We start from the raw sequence: 27669 nt of genomic DNA on the forward strand, positions 1-27669 counted from the left end.
ACTTTTCTTTTTGTATTTTTCCAAAGTTAGAAGTGGGGAGGCAGTCAGATAGACTCCCGCACAGGCCCAACTGGGATCCACCAGCATGCCCACCAGGGGGCGATGCTCTGCCCATCTAGGGTGTTAATCCATGCAGCCTGAGGCGGAGGCCACAGAGCCATCCTTAGCGCCCGGGCCATCTTTGCTCCAATAGAGCCTCGGCTGAGGAAGGAGAAGAGAGAGACAGAGAGGAAGGAGAGGGGAGGGGTGGAGAAGCAGATGGGCGCTTCTCCTGTGTGCCCTGGCCGGGAATCAAACCCAGGACTCCTGCACGCCAGGCCGACACTCTACCGCTGAGCCAACCAGCCAGGGCCTGATCATTATTTTAGGTTTAACCTAGGCAAATTATTTAAAACTTTATTGACTATCATACAAAAACTCTACAATAAATAATGAAAAGAGTATGTAAAATCAGTAGCCTCTGTTTGCAGTACAGAAAATACATGTCAGTTCTGGACCAAAATAATTCCATAGAAATACAAGAAGTGAGAGGGAAGAACGCAATGGTCTGCAGTGACTGCGTCTGACGGTCAGCTTCCACAAACCAACAACATCATCCATTGTGGAAAGTGAGGTGGGTTTTAATTTGAAGATAAAGAATGTCTTGTAGTTTAAAAAAATATAAACTCTAAAAAGCTTGTGAGTCATATACAAAAGCAGCTGTTTGAACCCAAGGTTGAAACCAGAAATTGAGTGTTAGCACCACCAGCAAGCAGTTCCTGGGACTCATCCGTCCTCCCCTCCTGCGCAGAGGGCAGCTTGTATGGTGTACACATCATGTACAGGTATACAAAACAGCTTGGAGTACTCGGTTCCTGTACAATAAAGTCTTTCGCCCTAAGAGGCACCAAGCGGTTGCAAAGGCGAGGCAGCCATCTGGATCACAAGTTCCGACGATATAATAAATCCCGTGTTGCCTTATCAACTTTTTGCTGATAGTCCTCCAATTTGTCAAGTATTTTCTGCGACAGCTGTTGGAGAAAAGGAGGAAATCATTACAGAATATGTCAAGGACTGGAAAAGACTGAGGTTATTCGGCACTTTGACTTTACCAACTAGATACCCCTAAGAAAGAGGTTAGCCACTCAGCTTCATTTGATCACTATTCAGTATAGGAGTCTGCTTTGTGATTCTACTGCTAACACTAGACTTCTCTGTAATACTCCAATCCTGTTTACCTAATGGATTTCCTAAATATGCAAATCGCACCAGTATTTTCTTTTCTCTCTTTTCTTTTAGAGAGAGAACAGAGAAGTGGGTGGGGGAGGAGCAGGAAGCATCAGCTCGCAGTAGTTGCTTCTCATATGTGCCTTGACCTGGCAAGCCCAGGGTTTTGAACTGGCGACCTCAGCATTCCAGGTCGATGCTTTGTCCACTGCGCCACCGCAGGAAGGGCCAGTATTTCTAGTAAAAGTACTACCAGCTCTCTTCCCAGAGCCAGAGAGGCTACATCTGATTTAACTCATCATTCCAGGAAGGGATTGGGGCAGCCTGTAAGGGCAGTGCAGGCTTCTGCCCTCCCCTTAGTCCCAAGAACCGGAGAACCAGCTGTCAGCTAAGTGCTCACGCAGGGGCGTCGAGAGGAAAGGACCGGCTCACCGCAATGTTGTGACTGTTGGCGCTGTTCTCTCCCAGAGCCTGGAGAAGCTGATCAATGGAAGAGTAGGGGAGCCACACCATTGGAGCCGTCGCAGACAGTGGAAACTGAAAGGAAAAATATTTGTTATTTAAAGAAAATCAGGAAAGTGGAACAGTTTTTCTGGGTAGTCATTTTCATAGGCCTTGATATCACAAACTGCTTCACTTGTTTTTTCCCCACAATAAATTCTGTGTGTGTGTGTGCTCACCCACACATAAAGTTGCAACACCTGCCTTTCTCTTCTCAACTGGGGAACTTATTCTTTTTTCAATTAAATAAAAAATGTTTTTAAATTTGTCATCTCTTATTTTTTAAAAAAAAATATACGAGAGGCAGATGAGAACAGAAAAAGTTTAAATGCCAATAGAACAAGTTTAAATGCCACTTGCACTTAAAGAAAAGTATGTATTGATTTGAGAGAGAGAGAAACATCTATCTGTTCCTTATATGGGCCCTGACCAGGAATCGAACCAGCAACCACTGCACATCATGACAATGCTTAGCCAACTGAGCTGTCCAGCCAGGCCGTGTCCTCTCTAATCTCAAAGGAGCCCTGAGATTCCCATGTTTATCCTTCTGAGGATAAACACACTCAAAACTTCTCTATATTTTCAAGGAATGATACTATTTCCAGTTTGAAATTTAGATTCAAATTATCTGGAAAAAAAGATTTGGAAAAACTTAACTTCCAAAGTTCTGAAAAATTTCCTGAGAGTTTAGAAGCTTGGCTCTGCAGTTAACTAGACTTGGATTTTATTTTTTTAACTAGACTTGGATTTTACATATGGCAACTTAAAGCTAACCTTTGTGCCCATTTCCTCATGGATTAAAAAAAAAGGGGGGTCAGAAAAAAAGAAAAAAAAGGGGGGATTAGCTCTGGCTAGTTAGTTGGAGCACTGTCCTGATACACAGAGGTTGCTGGTTCGATCCCCAGTCAAGGCATATACTGGAACTGATCGATGTTTCTCTCTCTCTCTCAACTCAACAAATAAATTAAACAAACAAACAAAGGGGGCGGATTAAAACAATCCCTTATGGGCTGTTGTAAAGATTAAATGAGAAAACGTTGGCAGAGACTAAACACAGTCTTTAGCACACATGGACTACCATTTTGTTCTCACTGACCTCTTTCCTCCCAATACTAACTAAAGCCACATTCCTTTGATGAAGAAAACTGAAATGTAGTCCCACTTTATAAACAGGAAACTTAAGACTCTTAAGAGTATCAGTTCCTAATTTTGGAGGAAACTAGTTGATAACTACCAACAGTAAAGGTTAAATCCACTATTCTATAGTTCAGTTTACTTTCAGATCCTGAATTTACCTAGTGCAATAGTACAGAAGTAAGTGAAATGTGTATACATGCCTACCTCAATTCCAAAGTACTGGTGTCCTTTTCCCAGAACAGCGTCCACATATTCTGAAACCAAATCCACAGCTTCTTCCAAAAGATCATAGTTTAAGTACAGACGGAGCAACTCAGCAGCATCAACCTTCTGTAAAGAGTCAGTGATTAAGCACCTCTACCTGTGCCTGACCTGAGGTGGCGCAGTGGATGAAGCACTGACCTGGAGGGCCAAGGTGGCTGGCTCTAAACCCTGGCTAGCTTGGTCAAGGCACATATGGGAAGCAACTGCTCTGAGCTGATACTACCCCACTAACTGCTCATCCCCCCCCCTTTCTAAAGTCAATAAAATCTAAAAAAGAAAAGAAAAAAAAACTACTAATTTCCATCTTTTTCTTTTCTGACAGTCAGAGAGAGTCAGAGAGAGAAACAGGGACAGAAGAAAAGAGAGAGATGAGAAGCATCAATTCTTTAATAATTTTTTTTTAATTTTTTTAAATTTTATTTTATTTATTCATTTTAGAGAGGAGAGAGAAAGGAAGAGAGAGAGACAGAGAGGGAGAGAGAGAGGAGAGAGAAGGTGGGGAGGAGCTGGAAGCATCAACTCCCATATGTGCCTTGACCAGGCAAGCCCAGGGTTTCGAACCGGCGACCTCAGCATTTCCAGGTCGACGCTTTATCCACTGCGCCACCACAGGTCAGGCACATCAATTCTTTATTGAGGCATCTTAGTTCATTAATTGCTTTTTCATATGTGTCTTGACCAGGGGGCTACAGCAGTGAGTGATCCCTTGCTCAAGCCAGTGACCTTGGGCTTTCAAGCCAGCAACCTTTGGGCTCAAATCAGCGACTATGGGGTTATGTCTATGGTCCCATGCTCAAGCTGGTGAGCCCGTGCTCAAGCCAGCAACCTCAGGTTTCGAACCTGGGTCCTCTGCATCCCAGTCCGACACTATCCACTGTACCACCACCTGGTCAGGCTCCTCATTTCCATCTTAATTGGGCAATGCTGAGGGTCTGATTCCCTGGCATTTACACCTCCCAGTATGAATAAATGGGCGCCTCGGATTAAGGTTTGGATTCCCAACAGCCCAGTTACCCTGTCACCGTGTGAGGCCCTATCTGTTAGGTAGCCTTCCTCCTCTGTTTTGTGATATAAGAGAGATTTAAATTCTTTTGTACTTGTTTCCACAGTAGTGAAAGTCAACAAATCTTCCCAGAAACTTTGAGTACTAAGGAGACAATATATTTCATTAATTCTCAGAAGTAAATGAATGACAAATGCAAAAAAAAAAAAAAAAAAAAAAAAAAAAGTTAAAAAAAAAACCAACTTGAAAAGCCTGAATTAAATTTGTATTTAATTTAGGGTGAAAGAAAAGTGAATACAGCCCTGGCTGGATAGCTCAGTTGGTTAGAGCATCGTACCAATAAGCTAAAGTTGCCAGTTTGGTCCCTGGTAAGAGCACTCCCAGAAACTGATGTTTCTGTCTCTCTCTCCCTCTCTCCCTCCCTCCCTCCCTCCTTCCCTCTCTAAAATAAAAAAGTGAATACAGCCTCAATTAGGAAGGGTTCTACTTATATTAATTATGTATAGCCTTTAGCATCTTAACTTTCTTCTCTATGTTCTAACTTAAAAAAAAGGAGATCACCCTGGTCAGGGCATATTCGGGAATCAACCAATCAGTATATAAATAAGTGGAACAACAAATCAATGTTTTTCCCTCTCGCTCTCTAAAATTGATAAATAAAAATTAAAAAACAAGAACAAAAATGAATCAACTTTCTGGATTTTAAGCTTCACATTCTCTCCTTATTCTTCCAAGGCATTTCAGATATAGTAGTTCTTAAACTTAAGAGTACATCAAATTGAATTAGGAGTTTATTAAAATATAGATCCTGGTCCCTATCTCCAAATAATTTTGATTCTGTAAGTCTGGGATGAGGCCTAGGAATCTCTATATGAAGAAGCCCACTACTCAAATAATTCTGATGTGAGCTGTCCAAAAATCCAAACCTGAAACTCTGCTGAAGTAATTCGAAAACTACTCCACCCACGCTTGTGAATTTTCTGAGCAGTGAAGAGTAAATACTGTGCATTGTGTAAACTCATTGTTCTAAATATACATTGTCGAGCACAAAAGCAGGCATTAACGTAACCACCAACCTGAAGAATTTGAATCACTCTGTACTTCATGTGGAATTGAAATTAAACTTTCATTTTTAGCTAAGATTGAGAAGCTGCCCAAAGTACTTAAGTCAGTATATTTTCATTAATAAGTGCTTTTATTATTTTTTAGTTTTTATTTATTGAATTATTTTTCAGAGAAGAGAGGAAAGAGAGAGAGAGAGAGAGAGAAAGAGGAGGGAAAAGCTGGAAGCATTAAGCATTAACTCATAGTAGAGCTTCATGTGTGTGCGCCTTGACCAGGCAAGCCAAGGTTTCGAACCAGAGACTTCACTCAGCGTTTCAGGTTTACACTTTATCCATTAAGCCAGTCAGGCTTTTTTTATTTTATTTTTTTGTATTTTTCCGAAGCTGGAAATGGGGAGGCAGTCAGACAGACTCCCGCATGTGCCCAACCGGGATCCACCCGCCATGCCCACCAGGGGGCGATGCTCTGCCCATCTGGGGCGTCGCTCTGTTGCAACCAGAGCCATTCTAGCGCCTGAGGCAGAGGCCACAGAGCCACCCTCAGCGCCCGGTTCAACTTTGCTCCAATGGAGCCTTGGCTGCAGGAGGGGAAGAGAGAGACAGAAAGGAAGGAGAGGGGGAGGAGTGGAGAAGCAGATGGGCACTTCTCCTGTGTGCCCTGGCCGGGAATCGAACATGGAACTCCTACACGCCAGGCCGATGCTCTACCACTGAGCCAACTGGCCAGGGCCAAGCCCAGAGTTTTGAACCAGCGACCTCAACATTCCAGGTTGACGCTTTATCTGCTGCGCCACCACAGTCAAGCCCTTTCAATTCTTTTTAATCATCTCATGAAGTTATTCAGAAAGACAAAGACCAGCTTCTTACTCTCTACAAGTGAAGATACCACTTACCTTATAGCTGTTTATAAGCCAATTAGGCAGAGGCACTCCGTGAGACAAGAGCTTGTTGATTACACAGTGGTGGTATAAGTTATTCTGAACCTTGTACCTTTCCAGGTATGTTGATAACAGTCGCCATGCTTCATCTGTAGCACTTGATAAAAGAAAGGACTAATGAGTTCCAGATTCTTATAGATGTTTATAGTAGTAGTCAAAGCATGTACTTATAGAAGCTTACAACTGAATGAGTAACATAGCTAAATGGCAACTAATATCTTTTTTTTTTAAACTAATTATCTTTTAGAAAAAAAAAAACAAGCCGGACTGGTGGAGGCACAGTGGATAGTGTCGACCTGGAATGCTGAGTTCCCCGGTTTGAAATCCCATGGTTGTCAGCAAGAGCTTGGGATCACTGGCATGATCCCAAAGTCGCTGGCCTGAGCAAGGGGTCACTGGCTCCACTTGAGCCCTCACCCCATCAAGGCATGTCTGAGAAGCAGTCAGTGAACGACTAAAGTGAAGCAACTACAAGTTGATGCTTCTCATCTCTTGCTAAAAAAAACAAAAATAGCAACCCCCCTCAGCACCTTCTATTATAAAGGTCAGTGTGACTTCATGGTAGTACTAGAAACTAGATGATTTGGATCCTAGTGTTTCCTCTCTTACTAACCACATATCTACTTGACTATACAATTCACTTAACTTCTTTGTTCCAATTTCGAAAATAAGAAAAATGGCTTAGGTGAGTGTTTCCAAACCTGATCAAGCACTACAATCATGTAGAATTCTGATTTACAAGGGTAGGGTGTTATCTCATAATCCGTATAAAATTTATTGATTGATTTTAGAGAGAGAGAGACAGACAGAAACATCAATCTGTTTCTGTATGTGCCCTGACCGGGGATCGAACCAGCAACCTCTGCTTACATAGACAATGCTCTAACTATTGGAGCTTCCCAGCCACGGCTCATCCGTATTTTAATAGTGATTCTGGTGTGCTAATTTAGGAGTTTAAAGACTTCCACATTGTAAAATGCTACATAAGCAAGGGAAGTTTGCTGAGGGTTCAGGTGGTCAGAGGAGGATTCTGAGAAAGCAAAGTAGTCGGCAGATGCTAACAGGGTGCCCTAGGGAAGTACGTGGACTGTGAGCCCTCGCAGGCTGGAGGAACACCAGGGCTGTACCTGGACTCCTTCGTGGTGATGACTGATGACAGCTGATTGGCTGCTAACCAGGCCCAGGCTTCTGCCTGTGCTGCCTCTCCTCCAAACTGCAATTTGATGCATCTGCAATGAAAACAGTTCAACACTCAAAACTAATTTGCTGAAAAGCACCACCTTATTTTATTTTTTAAAAATTTATTATTATTATTTTTTTAGAGAGAGGGAGAGAGAGAAACATTGATTTTGTTATTCCACTCATTCATGCACCCAATGGTAGATTTTTTTTTCTTTTTTTTTCTTTTCTTTTTCATTTTTCTGAAGCTGGAAACAGGGAGAGATAGTCAGACAGACTCCCGCATGAGCCCGACCGGGATCCACCTGGCACGCCCACCATGGGGCGATGCTCTGCCCACCAGGGGGCGATGCTCTGCCCATGCTGGGCGTCGCCATGTTGCGACCAGAGCCACCCTAGCGCCTGGGGCAGAGGCCAAGGAGCCATCCCCAGCGCCCGGGCCATCTTTGCTCCAATGGAGCCTTGGCTGCGGGAGGGGAAGAGAGAGACAGAGAGGAAAGTGTGGCGGAGGGGTGGAGAAGCAAATGGGCGCTTCTCCTGTGTGCCCTGGCCGGGAATCGAAGCCGGGTCCTCCGCATGCTAGGCTGACGCTCTACCACTGAGCCAACCGGCCAGGGCCAATGGTAGATTTTTGTATGTCCCCTGATTGGGAATTGAACCTGCAACCTTGGTGCATCGAGATGATGCTCAACTGAGCCGCCAGGCTAGAGCCCACCTTATTTTGTTACTTAAACTAGAGATAAGATGACAACTTTAGCTCTATTGACAATTTCACTTTGGGGTATTAGCTCTTTTCTCTCCGCACAGCCACTCAACTGAATGACCCACTAGGCCAGTGGTCGGCAAACTCACTAGTCAACAGAGCCAAATATCAACCATACAATGATTGAGATTTCTTTTTTAATGTTTTTTTTTTTTTTTTTTTTTTTTTTTGCATTTTTCTGAAGCTGGAAACAGGGAGAGACAGTCAGACAGACTCCCGCATGCGCCCGACCGGGATCCACCCGGCACGCCCACCAGGGGCGACGCTCTGCCCACCAGGGGGCGATGCTCTGCCCATCCTGGGCGTCGCCATGTTGCGACCCTCCTGGGTGTCGCCATGTTGCGACCAGAGCCACTCTAGCGCCTGGGGCAGAGGCCAAGGAGCCATCCCCAGCGCCCGGGCCATCTTTGCTCCAATGGAGCCTTGGCTGCAGGAGGGGAAGAGAGAGACAGAGAGGAAGGCGCGGCGGAGGGGTGGAGAAGCAAATGGGCGCTTCTCCTATGTGCCCTGGCCGGGAATCGAACCCGGGTCCTCCGCACGCTAGGCCGACGCTCTACCGCTGAGCCAACCGGCCAGGGCGAGATTTCTTTTGAGGGCCAAATTTTTTAAACTTAACTATATAGGTAGGTACATTCCTTATTGAGGTAGCGCCCACACGTGGTGTTTTTTGGAAGAGCCACACTCAAGGGGCCAAAAAGCCGTGTGTGGATCGCAAGCCTCAGTTTGCCAACCAGGTCCCTAGGCCATCAATATGTGTTAAGAGATAATATACTTTCAAGAGAAAACTGATTTTGAAAAAATCTGAAGGTTAATATTTCTAATTCGCTAACCACTTGACTAATATTTAGGTGTAAGTAACTTTAGTAAGGAGCACTTTATAGTAATGCTTCCAGGGGCCAACATGTCTTAAAGGACCGCAGAGAACATATGGCTTGGCTGAAAATGGACACCACTATTCTTAACCCTGGTTATCTACTGTTGTGTGGGAATTTGGGCCCAGTAATGCCAGCTCTTCTGATTTCTCAAGAGAAGCTATAAATCACAATCAACTAAAAGAAATAACAAATAACTCTTTGTATGGACTAAACAAAAACACTGGCCTGTCGGATACTGGCTCATGTAACCCCTGCGTCACACTAAACAGCAGCACTTTTGCATTAGGCAACGAAGACTCTAAAACGCCAGTGTCATACATACTTGAAAGCAAGGCCCTCAAAGACAGGCGTTAAGGGAAGCTTGAACGTCTGACAGAGCGATATGGCGGTGTCGAAAAGGCCAGCCTGCACCAAGAGGGCGACCATCTCCTCTGCGGACGAGCTTCCTGTGAAAATGGAAAACCCCAAAACTGCTTGTTGACGAGCATCTCAGAATAACAACGACATGCTTTTCTTTTTTGTGTGTGTCAGAGACAGAGAGTCAGACAGAAGGACAGATAGGGACAGACAGGAAGGGAGAGAGATGAGAAACATCAATTCTTCATTGTGGTTCCTTAATTGTTCATTGATTGCTTTCTCATATGTGCCTTGACCGGGGGCTATAGCAGACCGAGTGACCCCTTGCTCAAGCCAGCTACCTTGGGCTCAAGCTGGCGACCTTGGGGTCTCGAACCTGGGTTTTCCGCATCCCAGTCCGATGCTCTATCCACTGCGCCATGCCTGGTCAGGCAACAACAACATGCTTTATAGCCACCTAGCAAGCTAGGTCCACTGCCTGGCCCCCAAATGTGCGATGGTCCCAAATGACTACTGCAGCCCACCTGCGACTGCCACTGCGGACGGCTCGTGCTGAGCCAGCGCGAGGCGCGTGCGAGCCAAGGCGCACTCCTTCTCCAGGTCTCCCAGGTCCAGGATTTCAATCTGCCGGTTTGCTGCCCGGAAGACAAACAACGTCAGTTCTCAAAGGAAGTGCCTAGGACACTAATTCAACCTGTCAATTTCCATTAAATATTAAGTAACTTTCCATTTAATTTCAAAGGGGAGAAAAGACGAGGTTCTATAAAAGCTAACTTAAAAAATAAGCAACAGCCCTGCTTCACACGCACAGCTGAGTCAAATCAAAGCAGTCCTCTACCAGTAGCTGTAGTGAGGAGGTGCTTACAAGGCATTTTATATATAATCATGTAACTCTTATATCCGTAAAATACTGTCATCTCTGTCAGTAAGAAAGGAACATGCCCCAAGAGGGAGAGGCAGAATGGAAACCAGGTATCCAGCTGCAGGGCGCAGGCTCTCGCAGGAAGGCCTCCACGCCTCCACGGGAGTACCAAAGGAACCTGCTAGAACCAAAGATTGCTAGGAAGCGGATTTCAATACAACAAGCAACAAAACACACTTTTTAAACATTTGCATTTCTCACACTGCCATACAAAGTTTTCACCAACCAACCTTTAGTAGATTAAAATATTGAAAATACACTAAAAAGGAACTTAATTTTTACACTGTATTTATATAAATATATAGTACACTACAACACTACTATATATACTGCAACATAAGTTCACTGAAGTACACATGTAAATATAAATACTGCCACTATAACACAACAACACAATCACTGTCCAGCAAAGAACGAGAGGCCCCTGACTTACTGGGGACCACAGCGTACTCTCCATCATGATTCCTTTTAGGGGATGTGCCAGGGCGATCATACTGAAAAGACAAAGTTATTTAACTGTGAAAAATGACTTTTTAATTTGAATCCAGAGCTTTCCAGCTTAAATTCTCTCAACGTCAATTATTCAACAAGCACAGCTCTTCTTACAAAGATGCTGTAACTTCAGGCAAAGAAATGGAGTGTGTGCCAGGCTGGCTCACTGAGCTCTGACGTGTTCCTGAGTACGAGGACGCGGATGTGCTCTCTGTGCTGACCCCGACTTCCTTGGTTGCAGAGTAAATGTAGGAACTATACAATACAGTAGCTGGGAATATATGACCACATCGGCATGACAGGAAAAATGCTAAGTGTAAGTCCTTTAAAACAGTAATTACGGACTGAATGAACAAAAATGAATGAAATAAAAGCAGCTACTATCATCCATTGAACACCTTTTGCAGGCCAGACTGTCACAATTCTAAGCAATCTGTACCTGAATTGTCTCATTTAATACCGTAACAATTCTATAAGGTAGACATTATATTATCATCATTACCTCTTTTTTTTTTTTTTTTTGCATTTTCCTGAAGCTGGAAACAGGGAGAGACAGTCAGACAGACTCCCGCATGCGCCCGACTGGGATCCACCCTGCACGCCCACCATGGGGCAATGCTCTGCCCACCAGGGGGCGATGCTCTGACCATCCTGGGCGTCGCCATGTTGCGACCAGAGCCACTCTAGCGCCTGAGGCAGAGGCCACAGAGCCATCCCCAGCGCCCGGGCCATCTTTGCTCCAATGGAGCCTCGGCTGCGGGAGGGGAAGAGACAGAGAGGAAAGCGCGGGGGAGGGGTGGAGAAGCAAATGGGCGCTTCTCCTGTGTGCCCTGGCCGGGAATCGAACCCGGGTCCTCCGCACGCTAGGCCGACGCTCTACCGCTGAGCCAACCGGCCAGGGCATCATTACCTCTTTTTATGCAAGAGGATAACTAGACAGAGAAAGATTAATTTGCCTGAAGTAGTCAGGTCTAACTACAAAACTACTCTGCAATACTTCTTCCTACAGTGATTCTGAACTTGGGAACTAAGAGGGTAGAAATATATAACAACTGAACTGCTGAAAAATAGATTGTTTGCCTGGCCTATGGTGGCACAGTGGATAGATCGTTGACTTGGAGCGCTGAGGTCGCCGGTTTGAGACCCGGGATTGCCCAGTCAAGGCACATACGAGAAACAATGCTACAAGTTGATACTTCCCACTCCTCCCTCCATCCTCCACTCTCTTTCTCCTCTCTCAAATTAATAAATAAAATCTTAAAAAAAAAAATAGATTAAGTTCAAAAATATCCCAGTAGAAAACTTAAATGACATAAAACAAAATGAGGTCATAGTTCTGAAAGAACCAAGCCAAATAAATTAAAATAATGCCTAAATTCCAGGCTAAAATGTTTTCATACCACTGCTCCAGATGCTGGTTGCACAATCCATGCGTATTCTGGACGAATAAGTCGTAAACAATTAATAGCAGCCAGGTAACAATTGCCTTGCTTCTCCAGTCCCCGGAGAGTTCGAACCTCTCTGCCAAGACGCATTCCGTACTCAAACATCACCGTGCCAGCTATGAGGCAGTAATAAAATTAGACATCAGTCTTTCAAAAGCGTGTTTCTTTTCGAGATACTTAAAATTTGCTTTAGTTATCAAGTATTAAAATTTAAAACAAAATTTTAAGTTTAACTTAAAACCACACAAAAAGTCAGGTGTTGATGAGACTGTAGAAAAATTAAAACCCTTGTGCATGCTAGTGGGAATGTAAACTGGTGCAGCCACTATGGAAAACAGTTCCTCAAAAAATTAAAATATACTGCCTTATGATCCAGCAATTCTACTTCTGGGTATAGTCCATAAAAATGAAAAGCAGGGTCTTAAAGAGATAATTTGTACACCTTTGTTCATTGCAGCATTATGCTCAATAGACAAAGGTGGGAGCAATCCAAGTGTCCAGAAATGGATAAATAAAATGTGATATGCCTGACCAGGTGGTGGCACAGTGGATAGAGCGTCGGACTGGGATGCCGAGGACCCAGGTTCGAGACCCCGAGGTCGCCAGCTTGAGCACGAGCTCATCTGGTTTGAGCAAAAGCTCACCAGCTTGGACCCAAGGTCACTGGATTGAGCAAGGGGTTACTTGGTCTGATGAAGGCCCGCGGTCAAGGCACATATGAGAAAGCAATCAATGAACAGCTAAGGTGTCACAATGAAAAACTGATGATTGATGCTTCTCATCTTTCCGTTCCTGTCTGTCTGTCCCTGTCTATCCCTCTCTGACTCTCTCTCTGTCTCTGTAATTAAATAAATAAATAAAATGTGATATATGCATATAATAAAATACTATTCAATATTAAAAGAGAACGGAATTCTGACATGCTACAACATGGATGAACTTTGAAAACATGACATACACTAAGTGAAATAAGCCAGTCACAAAAAGAAAAATACTGTATGATTCTAGTAGCTAAATGCATAGAGACAGAAAGTAGAATGGTGGTGGCCAAGGGCTGGGGGAGGAGGGAAGTTGTTTAACGGATACAGGGTTTCTGTTTTGCAAGAGAAGAGGTCTGGAGATTAGTCACATAGTGATGTGAATGTACTTAACACTACTGAACACTTAAAAATGGTTAAGACAGTTTAGTTTGTTATGTGTGTTTTACCACAATTAAAAAAAAGCCTCCCATTATGAAAAATGTTACTTTTGACATTTAGATAATACCTTCTCAAGTAAAATAGAATAGTAGCTTAGAGAGCTAGTCTCAGACAAAATGTCACCTATTTCCACCCAGGATTCTGAGACTGAGAAGTTTGGATGGGCTGGTTAAGAACATAGACTCCTATTTTTTTTTTTTGTATTTTTCTGAAGTTGGAAACGGGGAGGCAGTCAGATAGACTTCTGCACGCGTCCAACCAGGATCCACCCGGCATGCCCACCAGGGAGCGCCGCTCTGTTGCAACCAGAGCCATTCCAGCACCTGAGGCAGAGGCCATAGAGCCATCCTCAGTGCCCAGGCCAACTTTGCTTCAATGGAGCCTCGCTGCGGGAGGGGAAGAGAGAGACAGAGAGGAAGGAGAGAGGGAGGGGTGGAGAAGCAGATGGGCGCTTCTCCTGTGTGCCCTGGCCGGGAATCGAACCTGGGACTCCTGCACGCCAGGCCGACACTCTACCATTAAGCCAACCGGCCAGGGCCCAGACTCCTATTTTTATAATACTTGAGTTACACAGGTTAAATATGATCTTGAATAATACATTTTTTTCTGAGACAGCTAGAAACCAAACAGTATTAAAAAATTCTCTTAGTTTTTGAATGAAACTATTCTTCATATCAAAAAATATTTTTGAGTGCTTGCAGGTTATAAGACATTTTATTAGAATAATAACCTTGCTCCAGAAAGACCTGAACATCTATCCAGGTAAACTGGTCTAAATTAGGTTGATATAAGGCATATTGTTATTGTGAAAGCAAACAGTAGGAGATCTTTAACGTTCCTGTATGATACAAGAAAATAAAGAATATGAAAACATGTTTCACAATTAGGGATATTAAGAACATGCTCACAAACTATTTCCATCCATTCTTTCTAATGAAAATCAGCAAGAAATCTAATGAAAAATTCTGGGTGAAAATAATATAAAAACATTAGATGTTCGAAAGGGGAGCTACAATGCTTATCTTGTTTCAGTTATTCTGATAGAGACTTCATCAGTCAGAATCCAAACTGAGATACAGGCTACAATGCCTGGCCTGAACTCTTCAAACTGTCAATGTCACGCAAGGCAAAGCAAGACTAAGAGAAGTGCTTCAGATTAGATGAGACTAAAGAGGCCTGACAATACAATACAATGTACGATCCTAGGTTGGAGATGAGGACAGCCACAATATGGGTGGAATGTGCTAGTAAAGAAAATCATTGACCCCCCCCCCAGAATCATTGAGAACTGGCAAAATTTAAATATGAGCAGCACATAAGATGATAGCACTACATTTATCTTTAATTCACAAAATTAATTTGTTACATTTGCTTAATTTGATAATTGTACTGAGGTTATGTAAGAAAATGTTCCTGAGAAGACAGAGCTGAAGTGTTTATCCATTGACTCCTGATGTCTGCAACTTAACTCTCCAAACAATCAGCAAAAACAAGTAAGGAAGAGAAAAGGCACGTGCCAAAATGGCACCAGAACTCAAAACCAGACTCAAGAATTTAAGGAGACTCTAATGAAAATGTTTTGTTTAAAATCAGATAGAAGAGACACATAGAAGGTCATTTCACTGGAAATGCCTCAAGAATGTTCTAGAAATGAAGTGCCTATTTTTAAGGCTAACAGGTAATCTCCAAATGTATGAAGCTAATTTTGGCCTTAAACATAATTTCCCCAAATGCTTGTAGGGAACACTCGTCCAATAGTAAAAATAAGGTCAAAATTATGTAAGTCAAACACATATTTGTAAGAGATGATGAAACTGATCAGGCTGCCGGTGACAAAGACTGCTTCCGGCGCTCACCTTTCCGGTAATTGTGGCGATAGATGTGAAAAGCGTACAGAAGCTCATAGTAGTTATGAGTCATGAGGTCCACGGCCCGGGCACGGGATTCAATTATTCCCACAACCTAAGGAAGGGGAAAAATCAGACATCCCAGTTAGTAAACATCACGGCTACTAACACAGCTGTGTCCAGTCATCAGCGGAGAACTAAAATTACCGCATTGTGCAGATCCACGTAGGGAAACTCGACAAGGTCCTGTAGCTGCGAGCGCTCACAAAGAACTACCACCAGCTGCCGCAGACAGTCCAACTGCCTGGAAGGAGAGAAAGGGCGCAGAAGATACACTGTCTCAGGGGTTAAACAGGGCTGGTAAATCGCCTTCTCTAAAAAAGACTGAGATTGCCTACCTGCTGATATCAGGAATCTGGGTTAAGGCTTCATATGCTTGGCTATTGTGACCCAAATCCAAATGATGTTTGAAAATGCATGTCCTTAAAGTAGCCTAAATATCAAATATAGGAGAAAAAAGGACAACAGAAATTAAAATTACGTTCAAGACAAACCTCCAGAGAAATAAGTAGGTTATAGTTAGTTCTTACCTGACTCTTCCAGTCATCACCTGCTTCAGTTACTGCCGATGTAGCCAACTGAATCACCAGTTCGGGCAAGCCAACGGCATCTAGAAGACGCAAAATCTGGGAGAAACAGAAGAAACTGCCGTTAAAATTAATATGCTAATGCACTTCAACCTGAAATATGATTTTAAATCCATTAGATAACTGGGTAAGATAAAGGTTAAGTCAAAGCGAGGACAAAATGAGCAGGATTATTTGGTCAGAATTTGAGATTTTCCTTTAGATTCTACTGTTAAATAACAGGCTTGTAGCCTGGCCTGTGGTGGTACACTGGATGGAACATCGAACTGGAACCCTGAGGTCACCGGTTCGAAACCCTAGGCTTGCCTGGTCAAGGCACATACGACAAGCAACCAATGAACAGCCAGAGTGAAGTAACTACTTCTTGTTCCCCTCCCTCCCTTCTCTCTCTGTAAAATCAATAAATAGAATCTTAAAAAAAGCTTGTTGTAACACTTTTTATTGGTCTTTTTTGTTCACAGCTTTACCATCAGTGTTTAGTACACAGGCTCTCAATAAGTTATTTACTGAATGAAGGAATAAATACTAATTTCATTACTAGTTTTCATACTGTTTGGGTCATAGATGATATCTGTGCACACTCTAAACAAATGCTCATGTCTTATATAAACCCATTTCTCCAATATGCGTATAAAACATTCAAAATAGAAATTTATAAAGAAAACTAGTTTAAAATCACTTATTTATTTGTATTTACTATTTGCTTTCTTGTCTTAACAAACAATACAATAACATCTTTTTGTTCTAGATGCTTAGTTATTTTAAAGTTATACTTTCCACTGAAGTGTAACATGTCTGGAAATGTACACACTTCCTAAGTACAAGCTGGTTGACTATTCACAAAGTAAACATAGCCTTCAGATGTCTACCTTGAGACTAAGTGACAAATGATCACCTGGTAAAGGACCAAGTAAAGGCATCAGAAGAGTCAATCCTTATGATAAACATTACACATTTTTGTTTTTATTTATTGATTTTTAGAGAGAGGAAAGGGGAGAGGAAGAGCAAATAAGGAGGAAGGGAGAGGGAGAGAGAGAAACATCAATTTCTGGATCCACTTGTTTATGCATTCATTGGTTCATTCTCTCTCTCTTTTTTTTTTTTACAGAGACAGAGAGTGAGTCAGAGAGAGGGATAGACAGGGACAGAAAGACAGGAACGAAGACAGATGAGAAGCATCAATTATCAGTTTTTCATTGCATGTTGCAACACCTTAGTTGTTCATTAATTGCTTTCTCATACATGCCTTGACCACGGGCCTTCAGCAGACCGAGTAACCCCTTGCTGGAGCCAGTAACCTTGGGTTCAAGCTGGTGGGCTTTTGCTCAAACCAGATGAGCCCGTGCTCAAGCTGGCGGCCTCGGGGTCTCGAACCTGGGTCCTCAACATCCCAGTCTGAGGCTCTATCCATTGCGCCACCGAATGGTCAGGCCATTGGTTCATTCTTGTATGTGCCCTGACCGGGGAACTGAACCTGAAACCTTGGTATTTCGGGACAATGCTCTAATCAATTGAGCTACCTGGCTAGGGCTACATTAGCACATTCTGATTTATTTCTTCTGTGAGTGAGAAGTCTAGTATTTGCTTTCCAAGTCCCACTTTGGGGTCCACTGGAGAAGTGATTCTGAACTTCTTTAATATCAGTAAGTTTCTTCTAATAAAAGCTATGGAGCCTCTCTACAGTAAAAATACAAACTACATTTTACACCTAATTTCAGAGGATTTATTGATTCCTTAAATCTACCCAGATTCAGAATAAAAATCCTTACTTAAAAGCCAAAATAGCTTGACCAGTGGTGGCACAGTGGATAGAGCTTTGACCAGGGAACTGAAGTCCCAGGTTTGAAACCCCAAGGTCACTGGTTTGAGCGCAGTGTTGCTGGCTTGTGTGGGATCATTGACATGATCCCAAGATCACTGGCTTGAGCAAGGGGTCACTGGCTTAGCTGGAGCCCCCTTCCCACCCAGTCAAGGCATATATGAGAAGCAATCAATGAACTAAAGTGCCGCAACTACGAGTTGATGCTCCTCATGTCTCTCCCTTCCTCTCTCGCTAAAAGGAAAGTCAAAATAATTGTCTTCTCAGTAAGAGGTAGACGGTTATTAGTACCGTAAATCTGGTTCAGTGTAAATTCATTTATCTCTTTAAAAGAACAGGCAATGAACAAAACAGTGAAGCCTGCCCTTGTTGCATTTCCTCCTTGGTGGGAAATCCAGGTAACAGCACTTGGGTTATCTAAATTATAACATCAAGCAGAGTTATATGTCGGAGAGGAAAATAAAGCAAGGCCGGAAGACTGCCCACGGTGCCTCTGCTGGCACGTGTGCCATGGGGAGAGGGCATGCAGGACAGCACAGCACGAGTGATGGTGCGTAGGCGAAGCAGGGAGGTGACACAGGAGGAGGGCGTGAGAAAGTGGGCCACCTTGGCGGAAGAGCATCCCAGGCGCAGGGAGCGGCAGGCAGAGGCCCCGAAAGGACAGGCTGTGTGCTCGGCTTGTCCACGACAGGAAGAAGGAAGAGGCCACTATCAGTACAGTGAGTGGCCAGGGGGAGAGCGGTGGGAACAAAGCTCCGGGGCCAAATCAGAAACTAAGGCTAAACGTGGCGTTGCAAGTTAATGCTTAGAGTTATCAGCAAAACTAATACTAAGTAATAAAATTCAAATGACAACTGGGGTAAGAGAATGGTATCACTTAAATTAAAAATATCAAATTCCATTAAAATATGTTTCTTCAATTTCTCTAAGCAAATTCATTTTCTCTTTACTTGGAAATTTAGGGAATGATTCCATTTTTATATCATTTTTCTCCAAAACAACCGAAGCCATGTATTTCCGGTAAGTCTACAGAGGGTGGCGGAGAAAGCGCAAACCGTGATATAACACACCTTGTCATAGTACTGCAGCCTGGGGGTGGAAACAACCTCCCCGTCCTCTGACCGGATCAAGCGATCCAGGAACTCCTCTTTGCCCACTTCAGACACTGCCTGGCAGAAACATTCCAGAGCCTGAGAAATAACAGAATACAGAGTGACTTATAACGGACTGTTCCAGTTCTAGGTGCTCACGTGCTAAAGACAAAAAGAAAATTATTTAAGACTGTTGAGTTACAGTCATAATTTCTGCCATTCTAAACTCTATCTGGTCATTATTTAATATTTTAATCTCACCTTTTTACTTAAATGCAATTAATTAAAAAGTAAACTTAGGGCCCTGGCCGGTTGGCTCAGCGGTAGAGCGTCGGCCTAGCGTGCGGAGGACCCGGGTTCGATTCCCGGCCAGGGCACACAGGAGAAGCGCCCATTTGCTTCTCCACCCCTCCGCCGCGCTTTCCTCTCTGTCTCTCTCTTCCCCTCCCGCAGCCAAGGCTCCATTGGAGCAAAGATGGCCCGGGCACTGGGGATGGCTCTGTGGCCTCTGCCCCAGGCGCTAGAGTGGCTCTGGTCGCAACATGGCGACGCCCAGGATGGGCAGAGCATCGCCCCCTGGTGGGCAGAGCGTCGCCCCTGGTGGGCGTGCAGGGTGGATCCCGGTCGGGCGCATGCGGGAGTCTGTCTGACTGTCTCTCCCTGTTTCCAGCTTCAGAAAAATGAAAGAGAAAAAAAAAAAAAAAAAAAAAGTAAACTTAGGCCCTGGCTGGTTGGCTTAGCGGTAGAGTGTCAGCCCGGAGTGTGGAAGTACCGGGTTCAATTCCCAGTCAGGGCACACAGGAGAAGCGCCCATCTGCTTCTCCATCCTTCCCCCTCTCCTTTCTCTCTCTCTCTTCCCCTCCCACAGCCAAGGCTCCATGGAAGCAAAGTTGGCCCAGGTGCTGAGCATGGTTCTGTGGACTCTGCCTCAAGCACCAGAATGGTTCTGGTTGCAACACAGCAACACCCCAGATGGGCAGAGCATCGCACCCTGGTGGGCGTGCCGGGATCCTGGTCGGGGCACATGCGGGAGTCTTCCTCTAAACTTTCCCGCCTCTCACTTAATAAAAAAACAAAACAAAAAACATTTTATTTACCAAAATGCATCCCTAAAAACACCTACACAGGACCAGGAGGTTTTCACCGGTTCCTTCATATTTTCTTGTGTCCTACTAATCTGCAAAGTACCTGAGGCTGAACACTTGCCACAGGTATAACGTGCTCCTGACCAGCACTAGTGGTCTTCTTTATCTTTATCTAGAGGGTTCTGCCTCCCACCCTCCAGCCTGCTTGGATGGAAACTAGGTGTCCTCCTTGTACTAGTTGTTCATCACTCAAATGCAGTTTACCTTCTGTCCTTCCCCTGTAACCAGGTAACACCGTCCCAGCATAAATCGACAGGAACCAACATTGACTTGACACCAGGGATGTAGTAGTTGAATATAATCCTTAAAGGCATAAAAGGTGCTTTCTGATTACGAAAGTAAATACTCATTTTCAAGTTCTTCACAGAGGGAGAGAATATATCAATTAACACAAAGTTGTGTTTCCTAACATCACCTGGAGAGTAAAACCTAACCCTGTTAATTGTTCTTATTTTAGGTTACTAGATACTTTAAGAAAGCAAACAGGGCCCTGGCTGGGTAGGTCAGTTAGTTAGAGCATCATCCAAACACACCAAGGTTGCAGGTTCAATCCCTGGTTAGGGCACATACAAGAATCAACCTATGAATACATAAATAAGTGTAAGAAATCGATGTTTCTCTCTTGCTCTCTCCCCCTCTCTAAAATCAACAACAATAATAATAAAAGCAAACAGGACTCCAATAACACAAACACACATATGCTTTCCATGTTAGCAATTTGCCAACTTTTGGTTCTTCCTGGTTTAATGACTAGATTCCAGGAAAGGATTAATATGAAGAGAATGGTATGTTTGTTTAACCTAACATAGAGAGAGAATTAAAAAAAAAAAAAAAAAGGATTCTAGAAAAAATTATTAGGAATGATACTGTCAAGAGGGAAGCAGAGAAAATCTGGAGTGTACTATGGTACAAACGAGTATAAATAATTAGGATTCTTTTTATCAGCCCAATTAAAATGCAAGCAACATTTACAAAGAGAAAAAATCCCAGATATGTCATTCTTTACAAGAATAATTAAACCTGAAATAGTCAATAATACTCACCTGCAACTGTACATACTGACAATTCCCCATCAAACATTCTAAAAATAGGCTACTGGGATTGCTGGGCCATCTAGTCCTTGGTTAAGGAAATTTTTAAACATACACATCAGGCAATCAGACTCCATAAAATGGCTTAATTTTTTAAAAAGAAGGTAAAGAGAAGGTTGGCAGAGCACATGTTCTTTCCATATAACTTTAATATTAGACAAATATAATGGAAAGATGATATACTAGGGCCCTAGCCACCCAGGTTAGAACTGAATTGACTATGGCTCAACAGTATTTCATGTCTGTGTGATCATTTCTAATTCTAGCTGATAAATTGCACATGCACCTAATATATAGTGCCTGACATGTAGAGCCATTCAATAAATATTTGATGAATGTGTAATGCTTTATAAGAGATCTAGGTATTAAATGTGTACATACCAATAAAATCTAGCTTAATTTCTGAGCAAAAAAACTAAACTGAAATGAAATAAAAATGGGGATCATATCTGAAAATAAGTATTATCATCTCTTATTTGGGGGATAAGCACCCAACCTCACTAAAAATCTTCACTGCACAGGCAGAAGAAGAGTCTTAGTTAGAATATTTTGATAGAAGAACACCTTCAATAGGCTTTTAAATTAAAAGGATACAAGAGCTGCAATAAATAGCTGGTCAACGCAGCAATCATCTCAGGCCAGTTCAGCACAGTCTGGCTCAGCGGTGCCTTTGGTTGAGAAAAGAGATGAGATATAATGTGTTTTCTTGCAACTTCTTGGAAGAATAATTCCACAATTGACTGAGGGCTAGATACTTAAAAAGAAAAAGTAACAACAATCAGCAATTTGTGATAATAATATCAATTTTCAACTAAGACAGTCTGTCAATTCATTTCATGTCTAACAAAGAACATTTATTATTAGAAACTGTAAACTGCACCATTGGTTTTTATGGCAATATAAATAAAAGCAACTCGTAAACTGTGAAGTACTATACAAATGAAATAAAGAAGCCACTTGAATCAGCACTAGTCATTTCTTTTCACTGGTCTCATTAAACCTAAGTGCCTTCCCAAGAAAGTATTTACAACAAGCAGTTTCAAGATTCTAAAGTTTGTACCAAAGCAACACAAAATATTCTCCAGAATGGTTCACAAGCATGAGAGGGGTTTCTTTTAAATATTTACTGATTAAGACAAGATTACAAAAGTTATCATGAACTTATTTAGTAAGTTTAAAAAATGATTTTGAATTAGCTTGACCAGTGGTGGTGCAGTGGATAGCATCGACCTAGGACACTGGAGTGCTGGTTCAAATCCCTGAGTTAGCTGGCTTAACGCAGGCTCACCGGCTTGAGTGCGGGGTCACAGGCTCGAAGCCCAAGGTGGCTGGCTTAGGCAAGGGGTCAAAGGCTCGGCTTGAGCCCCCCAGTCAAGGCATGTATGAGAAACAATCAATGAACAACTAAAGTGACACAACTACGAGTTGATGCTTCTCATCTCTCTCCCTTCCTGATGTCTCCTCCATCTCAAAAAAATTAAAAGATTTTGAATTAATCACCAGAGTATCAATACACAATGGAAAAGCAGCAGAATGTACACAGGTATGTGACATTTATGCCTGACCTGGTTTCTACAAGACCCCCTGCCACAACCAGAGGGCTCAGGCCACAGCCTGCTCATACCTTCTCAAAGTGAAAGCTAGCTTCCTACAGCAAAGGTGGCAAAAGGCCCCTTTAGTGAATATGCAATAAATGCCAGATTTAAAATCAAATGCAAAAACAGTCCAGTCCTTACCAAACTTATTTGCCATTAAAGCACTCGAGTCAGTTAGTTCCAGTACTGATAAGTGTTGGAGATTAGACTCCCTGTGAGAAAAAGGAAAAAACAGCTTAATAAATTCTCCTATGCCAAATATGACTTCTACACGTTATCCTATTAAGAATGATGTCAATGTAATTAAGAAATTGTACAATGAAAGCTCCACTGAGCCTGGCCTGTGGTGGCGCAGTGGATAAAATGTTGACCTGAAATGCTGAGATCGCTGGTTCAAAGCCCGGGGCTTGCCCGGTCAAGGCAAGCTCAATGAACAACTAAAGCGAAGCAACTATGAGTTGATATTTCTCGCTCCCCCATCCCTCTCTCTCCTCTCTCTGTAAGATCAGTAAATAAGATCTTAAAACAAAACAATAAAAAGTTCTATTGAAAAATATCTGAAAAACATGTCCTAGTTTAGACACTTGCCATGATATCACTCAGTGATTCTTCAATAAGCCACAGCAGAAATTTCTACAAGACCTCCAAGTCCTGAAAAACCTTACTTTGCCAGAGGAAGCAGGATGGTTTATCTTACTGAAAATGTGAACCTTGTAAATCTGGGGTCTCAAACTTGCAGCCTACGGGCTGCATGTGGCCCGCCGAACAATTTTGTGCAGCCCGCAGACTAATCCACGAAGTTCAAAATATTTTGGATAAAATTAAGTAAGCCTAGGGGCCTACTTGTATTTTTCATTTCTCTAGCATCCTAGCTAGATATTAGCTTAGTTAACAGCAGTTGTGATGCGAACTACAGTTTCTGGTCGTTTTGTGACACTGAGTAAACTGCATGTACGATTGTGCTTGTTGTACTGATTTTTTTTTGTTTTCAACTGCAGTGAGAAAAGTGTTGTGTAACAGTTGCCTTTTGTAGACCTAGTGCGGCCCGCCGAACGGCTGTAATCTTGCTCTGCGGCCCACATGCTGAGTTGAGTTTGAGACCCCTGTTGTAAATGCTGGATTGTCTTTCTTCTCTGGGTTACAAAGAATCTCAGTCTACCTTTAGTAAGAGCCCACTATTGTTGTGTGTGGTCTAACTTTCTACAATTGATCTCACTGTATTATTTTGCCTTCAACAGGATTTATCTTTAGATTATATGTGCATGTTTTATAGAATAAACATATATTTCTTATTTCCAGTCTTATAACTTGCCTTTAACCTTTACACCAGTGGTTCAAAGTGTGCTCCAGGGTGCACTGGTGGGCCCTAGAAGATTTCCAGGTGCACCCTATGGTATTCTAGAGAAATATGTGCCTGTTGGGGACCAAAAAACCAAAAGGGTTTTGGAATTTAGATTTTTGGGGGACAGAGGTGTGAGGAATTGGCTGTAAACTGACAGTCTGCCCAACCCCCCATCTCACTTGCCTGATTATAGTTGCAAAAGGCTGTTAAGCTGTGGTGCTGGATTGTTTACACTACCCACCATGTTCCCCGAAAGAATGGAGGCAAGTTTCTTCTATCCTTTGTTTGGTGTAAAGTTAAGATGATATGTATGGTGGGGTTTTCTGCACTCAACACAATTAAGAGTAAAAAGAGAGAAATTCTTCAATGTATTGACAAGGAAATGAGAGTTTGCCTTTCAAATATATGCCCAAACATTGAAGAAATCGCAAGGACACATCAGGCTCATGTTTCTCATAAACAAAGAATAGAAAAGCTTAAAACATTCGTGCTGCGACCTACCGAATGTATCTTACTAAGAATGTATCTATAAGGCCCTGGCCGGTTGGCTCAGCGGTAGAGTGTCGGCCTGGCGTGCGGGGGACCTGGGTTCGATTCCCGGCCAGGGCACATAGGAGAAGCACCCATTTGCTTCTCCACCCCCCCTCCTTCCTCGCTGTCTCTCTCTTCCCCTCCCGCAGCCAAGGCTCCATTGGAGCAAAGATGGCTCCGGCGCTGGGGATGGCTCCTTGGCCTCTGCCCTAGGCGCTAGAGTGGCTCTGGTCGCGGCAGAGTGACTCCCCGGAGGGGCAGAGCATCGCCCCCTGGTGGGCAGAGCGTCGTGCCGGGTGGATCCCGGTCGGGTGCATGCGGGAGTCTGTCTGACTGTCTCTCCCCGTCTCCAGCTTCAGAAAAATACAAAAAAAAAAAAAAGAATGTATCTATATATAAAAAGATAACTTTTTTGTCGTTTAAAAAAAATTTTTTTTAAAGATTTTATTTATTCATTATAGAGAGGGGAGAGAGAGAGAGAAGAGGGAGGAGCAAGAAGCATCAACTCCCGGCCCTGGCCGTTTGGCTCAGTGGTAGAGCGTCAGCCTGGCGTGCAGAAGTCCCGGGTTCGATTCCTGGCCAGGGCACACAGGAGAAGAGCCCATCTGCTTCTCCACCCCTCCCCCTCTCCTTCCTCTCTGTCTCTCTCTTCCCCTCCCGCAGCTGAGGCTCCACTGGAGCGGAGATGGCCCGGGCGCTAGAGTGGCTCTGGTTGCAACAGAGCGACGTCCCGGAGGGGCGGAGCGTCGCTCCCTGGTGGGCGTGCCGGGTGGATACCGGTTGAGCACATGCGGGAGTCTGTCTGACTGTCTCTCCCCGCTTCCAGCTTCAGAAAAATACAAAAAAAAAAAAAAAGAGAAAAAAAAAGAAGCATCAACTCCCATATGTGCCTTTGACCAGGCAAGCCCAGGGTTTTGAACTGGCAACCTCAGCGTTTCCAGGTTGACGCTTTATCCACTGCGCCACCACAGGTCAGGCTGTTTTTAAATTTTTTTTTTTTTTTCGTTTTTCTGAAGCTGGAAACAGGGAGAGACAGTCAGACAGACTCCCGCATGCGCCCGACCGGGATCCACCCGGCACACCCACCAGGGGCGACGCTCTGCCCACCAGGGGGCGATGCTCTGCCCATCCTGGGTGTCGCCATGTTGCGACCAGAGCCACTCTAGCGCCTGGGGCAGAGGCCACAGAGCCATCCCCAGCGCCCGGGCCATCTTTGCTCCAATGGAGCCTCGGCTTGTTTTTAAATTTTTAACCCCCTTTTTTTACGAATTCTAAAAAGCATAACTCCAAAAATGTAACATAAAAATGTTTTTTAATGTTAGAATAAATTTAATTTTATATTTATTTCCTTTAATTACCATAAAAGCATGCTTGAACTTTCTATTTTTTTCTTTAATATTTGACTTAATTATTATAACATATTTCTCAGAAATTTGTATGTAGTGCGCCTACAATTATTTGTAGGATTTTACATGCACCTCAACTTCAAAAAGTTTGAGAACCAGTGCTTTAAGAAAATGAAGCATCTAAAAGCACTTCAAATATTAAAGGCAAAAGTACACTATTTATAATTCTTTTTTTACAAGGCAAAGAAAAAATAATTAAAGTCACAATTTATTTTAATAATTAAAATAATGAAACTCACAGTGTGTCAACGGGAACATCAGTTGCCAAGCACTGACTCCCCCACTTAATGAGGCGGTAAGATAGGAGGAGGGGAGCAGTGCGATGCAGTAGGTCTTGCTGAGCCTGGAAGAGCTGACCGGCTCCCAGGATCACCTGTGTGTGAGGGATGGGGAGGGGGCACAGTAACAGCAATTGGTGATAACTCTTAAGGTCCACGTGGAGGTAAAATATAGTAACACAGGCATCAAAGGGCATACAAAAAGCAACATATAGACATGAATAAAAGCAACACACCTACTAAATTTTGGAGTAGCAGATGGCAAAAATATCTACTCAAAAATTTAACAGTATAAAAATGATCAAAAACAGCTCACCAAGTTATGGGAGCTGATGGCGAAAAAGAGAACACTGAAAAGCTTAACCTCCATTATATCTGTGGGTTCAGATTTTAAGAAGAGGAATGGCCCCTGACCGGTTGGCTCAGTGGTGGAGCGTCGGCCTGGCGTGCAGAAGTCCCGGGTTCGATTCCCAGCCAGGGCACACAGGGGAAGCGCCCATCTGCTTCTCCACCCCTCCCCCTCTCCTTCCTCTCTCTCTCTCTCTTCCCCTCCTACAGCAAGGCTCCATTGGAGCAAAGATGGCCCGGGCGCTGGGGATGGCTCCTTGGCCTCTGCCCCAGGCGCTAGAGTGGCTCTGGTTGCGGCGGAGCGACGCCCCAGAGGGGCAGAGCATCGCCCCCTGGTGGGCAGAGCGTTGCCCCCTGGTGGGCATGCCAGGTGGATCCCGGTGGGGCACATGCGGGAGTCTGTCTGACTGACTCTCCCCGTTTAGGCTTCAGGAAAATACAAAAAGGAAGAAAAAAAAAAAAAAAAAGAAGAAGAGGAATGGGGAAATCTAAGACCTTTGTTATGCTTCTGGTTTTGGTTAAAAATTAGTATGATCATTAGAGGAAAATTTGGCAATACAACCAAAAGCCTTAGAACTGTGGAGCCTATCAGCAATCAGTTCTAGTTCTTAAGACTATTCCCTAGAGATATAATCAAGGATGTACAGAAAGTTACAGCTATAAGAAAAAACTGGCAACATCATGAATGGCTGTTAATGGGATTGAATAAATCAAAATTGTACTAGATAATTTAAAAAATGCTAAAGAAGAATATTTAGTAACCTGAAAATGCTGACAAAATTTGTGAGAAAAACCACCAGATTACAAAAAATACTATGTAGCATATCTTAATTGTATAAATAAAACAAAAGACAATTGCACAGAAAAAAAGGATGTACACCAAAATGTAAACAGTGGTTATCACTGGGGAGAAGATTACAGGTGACTTTTTCTTTTCTTTTTGTTTACATAGAAAGGCTACCCTAGTAAGGTTCTACAATGAACATCTGTTACTTCTATGTTTAGAAAAAACCCCAACAATTTAAAAATTAAAACAAACAAAAGCCCCAAACCCTAGAGAAGTGGTAAAATCTACAAGGACTGAAAGGAACTTGCTAAGGGCTGCCTACGTGACAGAGTCAGCAAAGGTCCGTTTCTCCCTGGTGGCCCTAAACAAATCACCTTCCTAAATGGTTTTCCTTATT

General features: G+C 43.3%; 1 protein-coding gene across 1 annotated transcript in view; it reads right to left on the reverse strand.

Annotated features, from left to right (window-relative positions):
* Positions 1-599: 599 nt before the first annotated feature.
* Positions 600-27669, reverse strand: part of NUP160 (nucleoporin 160) — a 51733-nt gene continuing 24663 nt past the window's right edge. The window contains exons 18-36 of the mRNA XM_066251527.1: positions 26099-26232; positions 22722-22792; positions 21580-21739; positions 20938-21007; positions 20099-20197; positions 18729-18848; positions 15783-15878; positions 15591-15685; positions 15400-15496; positions 15202-15307; positions 12102-12262; positions 10643-10703; positions 9812-9922; positions 9253-9376; positions 7241-7342; positions 6069-6210; positions 3049-3174; positions 1639-1743; positions 600-1010 (exon numbers count right to left, since the gene is read on the reverse strand). Of these exons, the coding sequence (XP_066107624.1) occupies positions 921-1010; positions 1639-1743; positions 3049-3174; positions 6069-6210; positions 7241-7342; positions 9253-9376; positions 9812-9922; positions 10643-10703; positions 12102-12262; positions 15202-15307; positions 15400-15496; positions 15591-15685; positions 15783-15878; positions 18729-18848; positions 20099-20197; positions 20938-21007; positions 21580-21739; positions 22722-22792; positions 26099-26232 (2070 nt within the window). The 3' untranslated portion in view covers positions 600-920. The remainder of the gene's footprint in view (positions 1011-1638; positions 1744-3048; positions 3175-6068; positions 6211-7240; positions 7343-9252; positions 9377-9811; positions 9923-10642; positions 10704-12101; positions 12263-15201; positions 15308-15399; positions 15497-15590; positions 15686-15782; positions 15879-18728; positions 18849-20098; positions 20198-20937; positions 21008-21579; positions 21740-22721; positions 22793-26098; positions 26233-27669) is intronic.

Source organism: Saccopteryx bilineata, chromosome 1 (assembly GCF_036850765.1).
Source record: "Saccopteryx bilineata isolate mSacBil1 chromosome 1, mSacBil1_pri_phased_curated, whole genome shotgun sequence".
Classification (NCBI taxonomy): Eukaryota; Metazoa; Chordata; class Mammalia; order Chiroptera; family Emballonuridae; genus Saccopteryx; species Saccopteryx bilineata.